This window comes from Mustela lutreola, chromosome 15, assembly GCF_030435805.1.
Source record: "Mustela lutreola isolate mMusLut2 chromosome 15, mMusLut2.pri, whole genome shotgun sequence".
Taxonomy (NCBI): Eukaryota; Metazoa; Chordata; class Mammalia; order Carnivora; family Mustelidae; genus Mustela; species Mustela lutreola.
In genome coordinates this window covers 19,817,369-19,833,207 of record NC_081304.1, presented here as the reverse complement: position 1 = coordinate 19,833,207, position 15,839 = coordinate 19,817,369, and the positions used below count along the sequence as shown (strand labels likewise).

The window sequence follows — 15,839 nt, the reverse complement described above, 5'->3', positions numbered from 1 at the left end:
TGCTGAGTGGAGAGCCCAATGTGGGGCTCAATCCCAGGACCCTGGGATCATGACCTAAGCCAAAGGCTGACGCCCAACTGACTTGAGGTACCCAGTCGCCCATGTTTTTTCCTTTAATCTATTAATTTGGTAAATTACATATCCAGATTATTTCCTATGGTCTTTTTTTAACAGAATTACTGAGCTATCATTCACATACCGTATAATTTGTTGATTTGAAGTGTATAATTCAATTATTTTTTAGTATATTCACAGTTATACAACCCCCATCACCACAGTTTAAAAATTTTTATTACCCTGACAAGAAACCCTGAACCCATTAATAGTCACTGCCCATTTCGTCCCTATACCCCCTCCCCCTTCCATCCCCTGAAAGCCGCTAATCTACTTTCTGTTTCTATGGATTTGCTTATCTGAACATTTCATGTCAATGGAATCATATACTGTGTAGTCTTTTGTGACTGGCTTCTTCCATCTGGCGTGTTTTCAAGGTTCATCCATGTTGCAGCTTGTATCTGTACTTTGTTTTTTGTATCTATTTTTCCTGTGAAAATGTGCAACATATTAAAATGAATTCAGGGTTTTGATATAAGAGAGAGCTATAGAGTTGTTACCTATCTTCTCTGCAAAAGATACCACTCTGGGTTTTAGACAGACAATTGAATAAGACATTTTTCTCACTCAGCCCGTTCAAAATCTTCTGTGACTCATCGGTCCCCTCATCCACTCTTCTTTTGGACATACTTCTTCTCTACTGTTCAGTCCCTTACTGTCTAACACTTAAAATCACAAGGATAGTTTGCATTTTTTGATCAATGCATGTTGAGCATTTTACATTATTACTGTGGGCATTCCTCATAGCACTGGAGAAATAGAACCTACTTTTGAAGAGTGGAACCCACCATTTGCATTTTCCACACTAGGAACCTATGACATAGATGAAAATAGCTACCCAGGGTACACACATCTGTACCCCTCTACTGTCTGATTCTACTGCCTATGTTTGTTATAATTGAGATAAGCCAAAAAAAGTCACCATTTCACAGTGTACAATTCATTGGTTTTTAGTGTATTCACGGGGTTGTGCAACTGTCACTACTGTCTAATTCCAGAACATTTCATTACCCTCAAAAGAAGCCCTGTACCCATTTGCAGTCCCTTCTCATACCCTGGCCAACTACTTAATCTATCTCTGTCTCTAGGGCTTTCCCTATTCTGGACATAATTGGAATCATAGGATATGTTGCCTTCTGTGTCTTGATTCTTTCACTTAGCGTGGTATTGTCCAGGTTCATCGACCTTGTAGCTTGTATTAGGACTTCGTTCCTTCTTATGGCTGTATGATATTCCATTGTATGTGTAATACTTGTGTTTATTCATTCATCAGTTGGTGAACTTATTTGGGTTGTTTCCAGTTTTTAAGTCTTGTCGGTAATGCTGCTGCAAGCATTTGTGTACCAATATTTGTTTGAGTTCTTATTTCTTTTGGTTGTATACCTACAGGTGGAATTATTGGGTTATATGGTAATTCTGTGTTTAACTTTTTGAGGAACCTCCAAACTGCTTTTGACAACAGCCACAGCCCTTTACATTTCCTCCAGCAATGTACAGGGGTTCCAACTTCTTCCCATCCTCACCAACACTTGTTATTTTCTATTTGAAAAATTTTATCAGAGGGGTGCCTAGGTGGTTCAGTCAGTTAAGCGTCTGCCTTTGGCTCAGGTCATGATCTCTGGGTCCTGGGATTGAGCCCTTTGTCAGGGTCCCTGCTCAGTTGGGAGTCTGCTTCTCCCTCTTCCTCTCCCTCTGGTACCCACCCCCCACCTCATACTTGTTCACTTTTCTCTCTCTCAAGTAAATAAATTAAATCTGAAAAAAAAATTAAAGATTTTATTATAGCCATCCTAGTGGCTATGAAGTTGTATCTCATAGTGGTTTTGGTTTGCATTTCCCTCATGGCTAATTATATGGAGTATCTTTTCATATGCTTATTGGCCATTTGTATAGATTTTTTGTTTTGTTTTGTTTTGTTTTGTTTTTAAAGATTTTATGTATTTAGGGGCGCCTGGGTGGCTCAGTGGGTTAAAAAAAAGATTTTATGTATTTATTTGAGAGAGAGAGCGCGCATGAGAGGAGAGAGGTCAGTGGGAGAAGCAGACTCCCTGCTGAGCAGGAACTCAGATGCGGGACTTGATCCTGGGACCCCAGGATCATGACCTGAGCCAAAGGCTGTCGCTTAACCAACTGAGCCACCCAGGCACGCTGATTTTTTGTTTTTTTGTTTTTTTGTTTTTTTTAAGATTTTATTTATTTATTTGACAGACAGAGATCACGAGGAGGCAGAGAGGCAGGCAGAGAGAGAGGGGAGGGGTAAGCAGGCTCCCTGCTGAGCAGAGAGCCCGATGCGGGGCTCGATCCCAGGACCCTGGGATCATGACCTGAGCTGAAGGCAGAGGCTTTAACCCACTGAGCCACCCAGGCACCCTGATTTTTTGTTTTTGATGTAAAATCATCCTTGCAAACTTGGGTAAACTCAAGTTGGTCATGAAGTGTATTTCAAAAGAATTTGGAGGGTCAGTTTCCTGATGTTGTATGAGGATTTTTTTTTTCTTCTACAGTAATCCCCCTCCTTATCCATGGGGACACATTCCAGGTCTCACCGTGGGTGCCTGAAACCAGAGAGAGTATTAAACCCTGTACATATATTGTTTCTTGCTCTACATATATACCTATGGTAAAGTTTAGTTTATAAATTAGGCACAGTAAGATACCAACACAATAATAATAAAATAGAACAATTATAGCATATACTGTAATGAAAGTTATGTGCATTTGGTCCCTCTCAAAATATCTTATTGTACTGTATTCACCCTTTTTGTGAGGATGTGAGCATAAAATACTTAGGTGAGGAGACTCGGTGAGGTGAATGATGTAGGCGTGGTGACGAAGTGTAGGGCTACTGTTGACTTTCTGAGTGTATGTCAGAAGGAGGATCACTTGCACAGACTAAGATGACTGCAGGTAACTAAAACCGTGAGTAAGGATTTACTGTATCGATAAGTGATATGGCTTGTATTGTCCTTTCTCAAACTGTTCTTATCTGGTATCAAGTTTATACTGGCCAGTCCTATTTACTAGTTGAGGAGTGTTCCTTCATTTTTCCTCTTTGTAATAATTTTTCAAATATTTGGGCTTAATCTAGTTTTTGAAAGATTAGTGGAAACTCTTTTTAAACCTTCCAGGCCTGATGTTCTTATTTCTTTATTATATTATTTTTTTAAAGTAAGCTCTACACCCAGCGGAGAGCTTGAACTCATGAACCCTGAGATCAGGAGTCACACATTCTTTTTTTTTTTCCACTTCAGATTTTTAAAAAAAATAATTTATTTATTTTCAGAAAAACAGTATTCATTATTTTTTCACCACACCCAGTGCTCCATGCAATTCGTGCCCTCTATAATACTCACCACCTGGTACCCCCCCCCCCCCGCCACTTCAAACTCCTCAGATTGTTTTTCAGAGTCCATAGTCTCTCATGATTCACCTCCCCTTCCAATTTACCCCAACTCCCTTCTCCTCTCTAACACCCCTTGTCCTCCATGATATTTGTTATGCTCCACAAATAAGTGAAACCATATGATAATTGACTCTCTCTGCTTGACTTATTTCACTCAGCATAATCTCTTCCAGTCCCGTCCAAGGAGTCACACATTCTATCCGCTGAGTCAGCCAGGCACCTCTAAGTCCTGATATTTTAATTTTGATTTTAATTTTTTTCTTGCTTGCTTTTTAAAAATTAACATATTATTGGTTTCAGAGGTACAGGTCTGTGATTCATCAGCCTTAGATAATAGCCAGTATTCATTAAATCACGTGCCTTCCCTAATATACATCATCCAGTTACCCCATCCACCCACCTACCATCCTTCAGCAACACCCAGTTTATTTCCTATGATTAAGAGTCTCTTCAAACCATAAGTGACTCTTAATCTCACAAAACAAACTGAGGGTTGCTGGGGGGAGGGAGGTTGGGAGAAGGGGGGTGGGGTTATGGACATTGGGGAGGGTATGTGCTATAGTGAGTGCTGTGAAGTGTGTAAACCTGGCGATTCACAGACCTGTACCCCTGGGGAAAAAATACATTATATGTTTATAAAAAATAATAAATTTTAAAATAAAAGAAAAAAGTCTCTTGTGGTTTGTTTTGTTTCTTAAATTCCACATAGCAGTGAGATCATAGGATAATTGTCTTTCTTTGACTGACTTATTTTGCTTAGCATAATACCCTCTAATTCCATGTCATTGCAGATGGCAAGATTTCATTTTTCGATGGCTGTGTAATATTCCATTGTGTGTGTGTGTGTGTGTGTGTGTACACAGATACCACAGTAATTGTCTTTCTTTGACTGACTTATTTTGCTTAGCATAATACCCTCTAATTCCATGTCATTGCAGATGGCAAGATTTCATTTTTCAATGGCTGTGTAATATTCCATTGTGTGTGTGTGTGTGTGTGTGTGTACACACAGATACCACAGCTCTGTGTATATATGTACATATATTATGTGTATATATATATATGTATCCACACATATACCACATCTGTATCCATTAATCTATCAATGGACATCTGGACTCTTTCTGTACTTTGGCTATTGTGGACATTGTTGCTATAAACATTGGGGTGCAGGTATTCCTTCAGATCACTACATTTGTATCTTTGGGGTAAATACCCAGTAGTGTGCTGGGTCATAGGATAGCTCTATTTTTTTTTTTTTTTTAAGATTTTATTTATTCTTCAGAGAGAGAGGGAGAGAGAGTGAGCACAGGCAGACAGAATGGCAGGCAGAGGCGGAGGGAGAAGCAGGCTCCCTGCCGAGCAAGGAGCCCGACGTGGTACTCGATCCCAGGATGCTGGGATCATGACCTGAGCCGAAGGCAGCTGCTCAACCAACTGAGCCACCCAGGCGTCCCAGCTCTATTTTCTTTTTAAGGAACCTCCATACTGTTTACCAGAGTGTCCGCACCAGCTTGCATTCCTGCCAACAGTGTAGGAGGGTTCCCCTTTCTCTGTATCCTTGCCAACATCTGTCATTTCCTACTTGTTAATTTTAGCCATTCTGACTGGTGTGAGGTGGTATCTCATTGTGGTTTCGATTTGTATTTCCCTGATGCCAAGTAATTTTGAGCATTTTTTTCTGTGTCTGTTGGCCATTTGGATGTCGTCTTTGGAGAAATGACTGTTCATGACTTCTGCCCATTTCTTGATTAGAGTATTTGTCCTTTGGGTGTTCAGTTTGATGAGTTCTTTATAGATTTTGGAAACTAACCCTTTGTCTGATACGTCATTTGCAAATATGTTCTCCCATTCTGTCGGTTGTCTTTTGTTTTGTTTTTGTTTTTTACTGTTTCCTCTGTTGTGTGAAAGATTTTTATTTTGATGAAGTCCCAGTAGTTCATTTTTCCCTTCATTTCTTTTGCCTGTGGAGAGATGTGTCTACCAAGAAGTTGCTGCAGCCGAGGTCACAGAGGTTGCTGCCTGTGTTTCCTCTAGGATTTTGATGGATTTAGGCATGGTATTTTTATTTATTTATTTTTTTTTTTATTTTTTTTTTTTAAAGATTTTATTTATTTATTTGACAGACAGAGATTACAAGTAGGCAGAGAGGCAGGCAGAGAGAGAGAGAGGAGGAAGCAGGCTCCCTGCTGAGCGGAGAGCCCGATGCGGGACTCGATCCCAGGACCCTGAGATCATGACCTGAGCCGAAGGCAGCGGCTTAACCCACTGAGCCACCCAGGCGCCCAGGCATGGTATTTTTAGATGGATATATTTTAACCATTGAAATTTCTTTACTGATTATAGGCTTATTCTGTTTTTTTTTTCTTTCTTTTCAGTTTTGATAAACTGTATTTTTCTAGAAAATTGTTTTAATCTAAACTGAGGAGTTATTGGCCTAACACTCATTTTAGTATTATTCATTTATAATTGCCTATTTATTATTTTGTTGTACAGAACACTTCAGGATTTTGTGTACATTTGTTGTGCAGGGGCTGTGCTAATCTTTGTATAATTCCTTTATTATTTTTTTTTAACTTAATTTAATTTTTTTTTTAGCATACATGCTGCTAAAGCAAGCACTATAGTTGTCTTTTTAGATTCTTACATTTATTTATGACTTCCCTCAGCCTAACAGAATTTTGTTTATTTTGTCTTTTTATTTATTTATTTTTTAAGATTTTATTTATTTCTTCGGCAGAGAGAAAGAGAATACAAGCAGGGGAAGTAGGAGAGGGAGAAGCAGGCTCCCCGCTGAACAGGGAGCCCAATGCGAGCTCGATCCCAGGATCCTAGGATCATGACCTGAGCGGAAAGCAGATACTTAACTGACTGAGCCACCCAGGCGCCCCATGATTTCTTCTTTGAGCCATGAATTATTCAGTACTATTTTAGAATTTCCAAATATGTCCTTTAGGTTGCTGCTGTTGTTGTTGTTTTAAATTAATCTATTTAGAGAGAGAGAGAGTCTGTGTGTAGAGCCAGGAGGATAGGGGCAGAGGGAGAGGGAGAGAAAGCCTTTTTTTAAAAAAGACTTTATTTATTTTAGAAAGAGAAAGAGTGGGAGAGTATGTGTGGGGGAAAGGGGCAGCGGGAGAGAAAGAATCCCAAGCAGACTCTGCACTAAGTGTGGAGTCCATTGTAGGGCTTGATCTCAACCCTGAGATCACAACTTGAGCCTAGGAGAGAGAGTCCTTTTAAGTAGTGCAGAGCCCCATGTGGAGCTCGATCTCGTGATCCTTGAGATTGTGACCTGAGCTGAAACCAAGATTTGGCCACTCAACTGAGTGTGTGTTTATGCTAGTGGGGGAAGGGGCAGAGGGAGAGAATCTTCAAGCAGACTCCCCACTGAGCAGAAGACAGATGGGGCTCCATCTCATGCTGAGATCATGAACTGAGCTGAAACCAATAGTTGGATGCTTAAGCAACTGAGCCACCCATGTGCCCCTTGATTCGGATTTTTTTTTTTAAGATTTTTATTTATTTATTTGACAGATATATCACAAGTAGGCAGACAGAGAGGGGGGAGGAAGCAGGCTCCCCGCTGAGCAGAGAGCCCGATGCGGGACTCGATCCCAGGACCCTAAGACCATGACCTGAGCCGAAGGCAGCGGCTTAACCCACTGAGCCACCCAGGCGCCCCCTGATTTTGATTTTTAACTTAATTACGTTGTCATAGAACATTATCTGTATAGCAAAGTTCTTTACTGAGATCTGCTGTATGACCTGTTGTGCTCAGTTTTCATAATGAATTCCTAGAGAACTATTAGATACTGGGATAAGAAAAATATGTGTGTGTATGTTTTAGATTAAGCTCATTGATTAGGTTGTTCACATTTTTTCTGTCCTTATTATTTGGTAGACTTTTTGAATTAATAATTTAAAATTGTATTTAAAAATTTCCACTACATAGACAGATTGTCAGTTGTCTCCTTGTGGTTCTGTTAATCTCTGTTGGAAATATCTTGAGGATGCCTTGCCCAGATATTTTGAAACGTCTTATCTGACACTGGTTGCAGTTGAACTTTGCCTACAGATAATGAAACCAGTAGAGTTATCAGGAGTCTTTTGTGGCTCCTTTCACCTTAGTTTCATGTTTATTGAAGTGGAAATTTATGAATGGAAGGCCAAGATACTGCCTGCTCAGTGAAAAAAGCAAACATTTTCTTAGAGACATCCAAGTTTAGGATTATTACATCTTCTGGGAAATTGTTTATAGTTATTCTTATAATCTCTAATAATGCTTTTTGCCTTAGATTCTCTCTAATATTAATATAATACTGATGATGTCCTTACTGGTTTCTCCATTTATCAGTCTATCCCTCTTACAATTTATTCTGCATATACAGTATTATTTTATTTTTTATTTAAAAAAATTTTTTTAAAGATTTTTATTTATTTACTTGACAGACCGAGATCACAAGTAGGCAGAGAGGCAGGCAGAGATAGAGGAGGAAGCAGGCTCCCCGCAGAGCAGAGAGCCCGATGTGGGGCTCGATCCCAGGACCCTGGGATCATGACCCGAGCCGAAGGCAGAGGCTTTAACCCACTGAGCCACCCAGGCGCCCCTACAGTATTATTTTAAAAAGTAAATCTTTAAAAAGTGTTTCTAAGAAATGGGATTATTTGATTCCATTCTGCCTGTGGAAAAATTCTTCCCCTTCTCTGAATATACAACTTATTTATGTCTCTGAGTCACTTGTCTTAGTCTTTCTGCTTCATTCTGCCTATTTCTGCTTGGTGAACTCTGCCTCATCTCCCAGAGTCCCACCTCAAGTGTTTCCTTTACACATTTTTTTGACTTACTCATTTTTTTTTTTTAAAGATTTTATTTATTTATTTGACAGAGAGAAATCACATGTAGATGGAGAGGCAGGCAGAGAGAGAGAGAGGGAAGCAGGCTCTCCGCTGAGCAGAGAGCCCGATGCGGGACTCGATCCCAGGACCCTGAGATCATGACCTGAGCCGAAGGCAGCGGCTTAACCCACTGAGCCACCCAGGCGCCCCTACTCATTTTTTTCTCATAGTAATTCCTGTATATTTTCATTTCTTTCTTTCGTTCTTTCATTTTTTTCCCTTTTCTTTTCTTTCCTTTTCTCCCCCCACTTTTTTTTTTTTTTTGGATGTAAAATTTATATTCACTGAGATGCATAGACCCTAAGAGTACAATTTGATGATTTGGTAAATTTTTTACCTCTGCAAACACCACTCCAGTCAAGATATAGAATATTTGCATCAGCCCAGAAAAGTATTTTCTGCCTATTTCTGGTCATTCTCCACTAGTTTGATTCCTACCATCATAGATTAGTTTTGCCTTTCTTGAACTTGTATAAATAGAATCATGCATTGCAAAGGCTTATGTCTGACTTTGTTAACTCAAGCTAGTGTTGAGATGTGTCTGTTTTTATGTGTATCTATAGTTGATTCTCTTTTTATTACAGAGTAGTATTCTCTTGCATGAATATACCACAATCTCTTTATCTGTTCTCCTGTTGTTGGATATTTGGAACAGTGCCATATTTGTGGTTAGAGCTGCTGTAAACATTCTTGTACAAGTCTCTGGAGACAGGTTTCATTTCTCTTAAGCAAATACCTAGTAGTGGAATGCTTAGTCATGAGGTAGGTAGGTGTATGTTTAAATGTATAAGAAAATGACAATATTTACTTTTTAAAAAATAGTATTTATCACAACAAATTGTATTTATTAGTTTGTGTCTGTCTCATCCATGGGTCTGATAACTCCTCAAAGCTGGGGCATACTCTTTGGTATTTACACTGGTGCCTGTTATAGTGCCTGGCACATAGTTGGTGCTCCATAAATGTTGAGTGAGTAGCCATAGCTCATTATTTGTATTGCTTTTTTTTTTTTTTTAAGATTTTATTTATTTATTTGACAGAGAGAGATCACAAGTAGACAGAGAGGCAGGCAGAGAGAGAGAGGGAAGCAGGCTCCCCGCCAAGCAGAGAGCCCAATGCGGGACTCGATCCCAGGACCCTGAGATCACGACCCGAGCCGAAGGCAGTGGCTCAACCCACTGAGCCAACCAGGCGCCCCTGTATTGCTTTTTATTTTTAAAATTTTTTATTACTTCTAAGCTCATTTTTAAATTAAATTTGATTTATTTGTTTTAGAGAGAGTGTGTGCATGTGCAGGGGGAAGCGGCAAAGGGAAAGGGGTGAGAAATCTTTTTTTTAAATTCTTTTTATTTTGGGCGCCTGGGTGGCTCAGTGGGTTAAGCTGCTGCCTTCGGCTCAGGTCATGATCTCAGGGTCCTGGGATCGAGTCCCGCATCGGGCTCTCTGCTCAGCAGGGAGTCTGCTTCCTCCTCTTCTCTCTCTCTGCCTGCCTCACTGCCTACTTGTGATCTTTCTCTGTCAAATAAATAAATAAAATCTTTAAAAAAATAAATAAATAAAATAAAATAAAATTCTTTTTATTTTTTTATTTAAAGGTTTTATTTATTTATTTGAGACAAAGAGAGAGAGAGTGAGAGAGAGGCACAGGTGGTGGAGGGTGCAGAGGAAGAGGGAGAGGCAGACCCACCCCTTACCCCCAGAGCTCGATACGGGGCTCGATGCCAGGCTGAGATCATGACCTGAGCCAAAGGCAAATGCTTAACCAAGCCACCCAGGAGGCCTGGAGTGGGAGAATTTTAAGCAGACTCCATGCTAAGTGCAAAGCCTGACCTGATCACGACCTGACCGGAAACCAAGAGTCAGATCCTTAACAGACTGAGCCACCCAGGTGCCCCTTATCTGTATTACTTTTACAGAGTTTATCACATGGGGGACACCTGGGAGGCTCTGTGGGTTAAGACTCTGCCTTCAGCTCAGGTCATGCTCTCAGGGTCCTGGGATCAAGCCCCACATCGTGCTCCCTGCTCAGCAGGAAGCCTGCTTACCCCCTGCCCCCCCCCCCCCCGCCTCTCTGCCTACTTGTGATCTCAGGATGTCAAATAAATAAATAAAATCCTTAAAAAAAAAAAAAAGTTTATCACGTGGTATGTTACTGGTTGTCTTCATCCTTTTTCTTTATTAGACTGCAGGCTTTTTAGTAAGTAGGAAGTTTTATTTTTGTTTTATTTCCCAGAATGTCACATTGCTTTGAAAATTACTTGTGATGTATGACTAAAAAACCAGCCTATCCCTAGGAAGTGAAGACTCTGGAAGAATAAGAGAAGTTTGCTTTTTGTGTCTTCTGATGGGGATGAAGAGAAGGAAAACCTGGCAGAGCTTCTCTTACAGCCATTGCTCAAATTTTTGGTTGGGGGAGCTTACTGAGACCTTGGCCTGGGAAGACCATTTGTACTGTATTGTTTTCTCTAATTTGCCTCCATTCTAGTAATATGGTGCTATGGTGCAGGAGGGTTTTTTGCCTTCAGTTGTTGTGATTGGCCTCAAAACAGTTTATGTAATCGGTAGGCCATTTTTGTTAGTGTTGCATCATGCACTGACACGTTTTCGCTTTGCAGAGTGTTGCTTGTGAAACAGAAAATAGATGCAGCATTTAAATATGTGGTATTGTGTTCTTATTTTGCAGTTAAATCCAGATGTGAATGTTTTCCAGCGGAAATTTGTGAATGAAGTTAGAAGATGCGAAGAAATGGATCGAAAGCTTCGTATGTGCATTTTTGGTTCCATATTATATTCCTGTAACGAATCATTTGTCTTAAACTAGAGACACTAGTCCTCTTAACAAAAGAAGAAAATCCTACAGAAGAAAAAGAAAGAAAGAATAGTCTTACGATCCTGATATTAAGATGGATTTCTTGTGTACAAGTAGATTTTATGGTATTGGGTGTAGGTGGTGCTTAATGGAAACCTTGTTTGATATGACAAGGCTGAAAACTGAACATAATGGTTATTATTATTATTTGTGTGTGTGCGTGTAGGAAGGTTTTTATACCAGTACTGCATTATAGAATTATGAGAAGCAGGGCACAGACCCCCATCTTATTTTATTAAATAATTTTTTATTTTATTTGTTTAAAGATTTTTATTCATTGGGGTGCCTGGGTGGCTCAGTGGGTTAAGCCTTTGCCTTCGGCTCAGGTCATGATATCAGGGTCTTGGGATCGAGCCCCGCATAGGGCTCTCTCTGCCTGCCTCTCTGCCTACTTGTAATCTCTCTCTCTCTGTGAAATAAATAAAATATTAAAAAAATATATTTTTATTCATTTATGAGAGAGAGAGAGAAAGAGACAGAGCACAGCAGAGGGAAAGGCAGAGGGAGAGGGAAAGCAGAAGCAGACTCCTGGTGATCAGGGAACCCATCATGGGCCTTGATCCCAGGACCTGGAAATCATGACCTGAACCGAAAGCAGATGCTTAATGATCTGAGCCATCCACATGCCCCAATAATTATTTATTTAAAAAAAATTTTTTTTTAAGATTTTATTTATTTATTTGACAGACAGAGATATCAAGTAGACAGAGAGGCAGGCAGAGAGAGAGGAAGCAAAGCCAGCTCCCTGCTGAGCAAAGACTCGATCCCAGGACCCTGGGATCATGACCTGAGCTGAAGGTAGAGGCTCTAACTCACTGAGCCACCCAGGCACCCCTAAAGATCTTATTTTTAAGCAATTTCTATATCCAGCATGGGGCTTAAACCCACAGCTCTGAAATCAAGAGTTGCCTGCTCCACCGACTAAACCATCGAGATGCCCCACTATCTAAGATGTCAATATAGCCTTTCTATGAGGGAAGAAACTAACACACTTAAGAGTCCTGTGGAGAGTTGGGGTGTTCATAGACTTTATTTCATCCTTCAGGTGGGTGTTAACCTCATTTAATAAATGAGGAAGCTGGGGCACCTGGCTGGCATAGTTGGTAGAACATCTCACTCTTGATCTCAGGGTCATGAGTTTGAGCCCCACGTTGGGTGTAGAGATTACTTTAAAAATAAATAATAAATAAACAAGTAAATAAATGAGGAAACCAAAGATCAGAGAGGTTAAGTGACTTGCCCGAGAACATAACCAGTTATGCTGGAATCAGTATTTGAATCCCGATTGCTCTCAATGGCTCCCAAACCAATGATCTTGTTACTCTCCTGTGCCAGCTTTCAGCTAGCTGATGGGTAAATTTGGTCTCTGCCCTAAAAAAAAGTCACTAGTTGTCACTTTTCTGGTATTTTGGGGCCTTACTCCATGTCACTTTTTGTTTTTTTGTTCTGTTAAAACCGATAATTATTGTTTTCATATTTTATGAAACTGTTGATCTGGAGTTGTCTCACTAGTATGCTAAATGTCAAATATTCTATTGAATTGTGCCCTTCCGTGGCTCTGCTCTACAGCAGTATTTACAAATTGAACCATCGTACTCCGGAGTACTGGTTGCACAGGGGGGAGAACTGACGCAGATGAGCATTTAAGATCACGAGAGAGAAAGAAGATGGTTGTGGGATGATAATCCTCTTTGGGGTGTCTGTGATTTAAAGATTTTATTTATTTATTTGAAGGATCACGAGTAGACAGAGAGGGAGGTGGGACGGGGGAAGCAAGCTCCTGCTGAGCAGAGAGCCCAGGACCCTCCCTGGGATCATGACCTGAGCCAAAGGCAGAGGCTTTAACCCACTGAGCCACCCAGGCGCCGCTGGGGAGTCTGTGATTTAGAGAGCGTGCAGTGAAAGAAAAGGAATGTGGAGGAAAAATAATTTACATGTTGTGCTGCCTTCGTATGAAAGTATCTTTATAGAACAAAGCTCTTTTTAGCCAGGTTTTTGCTCTTATTTTTTTCCTCAAATATTGGCAATTCCAGGCCTATGTTTTACATGAATGTTTTGATTCTGTCGTTTTAGGATTTGTTGAGAAAGAGATAAGAAAAGCTAATATCCCAATTATGGACACTGGTGAAAACCCAGAGGTGCCCTTCCCCCGGGACATGATTGACTTAGAGGTAAACAATTCTAAGGAAGCCAGATATGTTTCTTTCTACTTAAATGCAGAAATTATTTTCCTGTGTGAATGGAGAGTAGAGGAATTCTTGCTGCCATTGTCCACATTGTCTCTTGCTTATGAGTTTCTTGTGGAGACTTATTATAGAGCACTGTCTTGAACAATATCACGTTACCAAATAAACATTTATCGCTTTATTGAAACCTTATTGGATTAATGTCAACTTATTACCATTTGATTAATCTCACAGACTAAATGAATAAGCAGTAGACTTTTTTTTTTTTTTTAAGATTTTATTTATTTACTTGACAGAGAGAGAACAAGCAGGGGGAGTGACAGGCAGAGGGAGAGGGAGAAGTAGGCTCCCTGCAAAGCAGAGGAAGCCCGATATGGGACTCGATCCCAGCCGAAAGCAGTCACTCAACCAACTGAGCCACCCAGGCACCCCAGCAGTAGACTTTTCCATATTTATTTTATCCAACCAAAGTCCCCTGAGAAATTCAACCAAGTGTGTAATAGAACCTATAGATAAAGACAAGATGCTAAGCAAAAAATTTTCATCAAGAAAATTGTCTTGGCAAAATCACATATTTGCTGGGTAGGTATAAAATTTGTTTGAACCATGAGGGTTGCAAGAATTCTATGGGATGGATGAATTCATCTGTCTTTCAGAACAAGCATGTTGAGCTTAGTGTAAGTTAAGTTTGATTTTTTTTTTCCTGTAGGCCAATTTTGAGAAGATTGAAAATGAACTGAAGGAGATCAACACAAACCAGGAAGCTCTGAAGAGAAATTTCCTGGAACTGACTGAATTAAAGTTTATACTTCGCAAAACTCAGCAGTTTTTTGATGAGGTCAGACTATTGTTTCTTTTAGTATTTGAGCAGCTGATATCACACCCGCACAAATGGGCCATGTTGTTATGCCAGAAATTATTTTAATTTGCTAGTTTGAAAGCAGTACCATCTTTGCACCATTTTAGTTGAAGAAATAATCAGATTATGTTCCATTTTTCATGCAGTACACAGCCAGTCATGGTTTTGTATATTTTTGCATTTTCTGCAGTTTTTCATCTCGAGCTGGGGAAAGGAACCCTAAAGTAGTTGTATATACATAGTTGAAATTTTTACATTACATTTTAAGGTAAGTAAAGGGTTAAGGTAAAAGTTAAAGCAACAAGAAACATTCGGTCCTACATGAAACTATAATGAAGTTTTAACCTCTGAACTTTTTATCATCAAGTTTTTATTTTTATTTTATTTCTCTATGTTTGCTTATCAGTCATGAGCATATTTGTAACTATCCACAGAGCACATATCACATTTTAATTTTTCAAGAGTTTTTCTTTATGTTGTATGGAAATACTGGAAGGATGCCTGTTTTGAAGTTCCTGGGTTTTCACAGAGACTCAATTGCACTACTTTATAGAGAAAAATGTAAATCAATTCCTGCGTTAAAAATGTAGGTTTTTTAAAAGGAGGGCTTCCTTCTAATTACACCTGGAGAGGACTTTCAGCCGGGTCTTGCTTTATGGGTGGCCCAAGATACTGGTAATTCTCTTTTTTATGGTCAGGTGTCTTGGCCACCAGATTAGTAATACCAGATACTTCAGCTGTTGGTCCAGCCACTGTTCAGTGTGCCTTCCATAAAATTCTTCATTTCCTTTGCTCAACAATGACGACAAATTTGGCAAAGCTTTTTAAAAATAGAAGGCCCATTTTAGTTAGCACATGATGTATTCTCTCTTTTTAAAGATTTTACTTATTTCTTTGAGAGCAAGAGAGAGAGAGAGAGAGTGCACGAGCAGTGGGGAGAGGGAGAAGCAGGCTCCCCGCTGAACAGGGAGCCCGATGTGGGACTCCATCCCAAAATCCTGGGATCACGACCTGAGCTGAAGGCAGAAGCTTAACCCACTGAGCCACCCAGCCGCCCCATGTGATGTATTCTCAGTTCTACTTTTAATATCTGTCTTTTAGGGAAAGACCAACTCTCTAGCCCTCTAGACTGGAGCACGGGGTCTGTAACCAGCAGCGTGAGCCTCACCCGGGAACTTGTCAGAATGCACATTACTAGTCCTCACTCCAGACTCAGGGAATCTGAAACTCTGCGGGTGGGGCCCAGCAATCTGTTTTCACAAGGTGACTCTGAGGCACACTAGTTTGTGAACCGCTTGGCTCCAGAAAGTTAGCTGAAGATGTGACACATTCTTTAGTAACTAAGAACTGATTCAGTGAAGCCACGCTAATTAAAAAAAATCCGTTGGGGCAAGGGAACAGGGAAAAGCTCAGATTAATTTAATTGCGTGATCATCCCAAGAATCAGAATCTGGCTATGTACCAAGAGAGGTTTGGTGTGAATATTCAGTTTGCTGACTGAGTGGAGAATTT

The 15,839-nt window shown here is 40.1% G+C and overlaps 1 protein-coding gene across 7 annotated transcripts in view; it reads left to right on the top strand.

Annotated features, from left to right (window-relative positions):
• Positions 1 to 15,839, top strand: part of ATP6V0A1 (ATPase H+ transporting V0 subunit a1) — a 67,190-nt gene that overhangs the window by 9,909 nt on the left and 41,442 nt on the right. For all 7 annotated transcript variants that reach the window (XM_059149803.1, XM_059149806.1, XM_059149805.1 and 4 more), the window contains exons 3-5: positions 11,097 to 11,175; positions 13,356 to 13,453; positions 14,178 to 14,306. In XM_059149803.1, the coding sequence (XP_059005786.1) occupies positions 11,097 to 11,175; positions 13,356 to 13,453; positions 14,178 to 14,306 (306 nt within the window). The remainder of the gene's footprint in view (positions 1 to 11,096; positions 11,176 to 13,355; positions 13,454 to 14,177; positions 14,307 to 15,839) is intronic.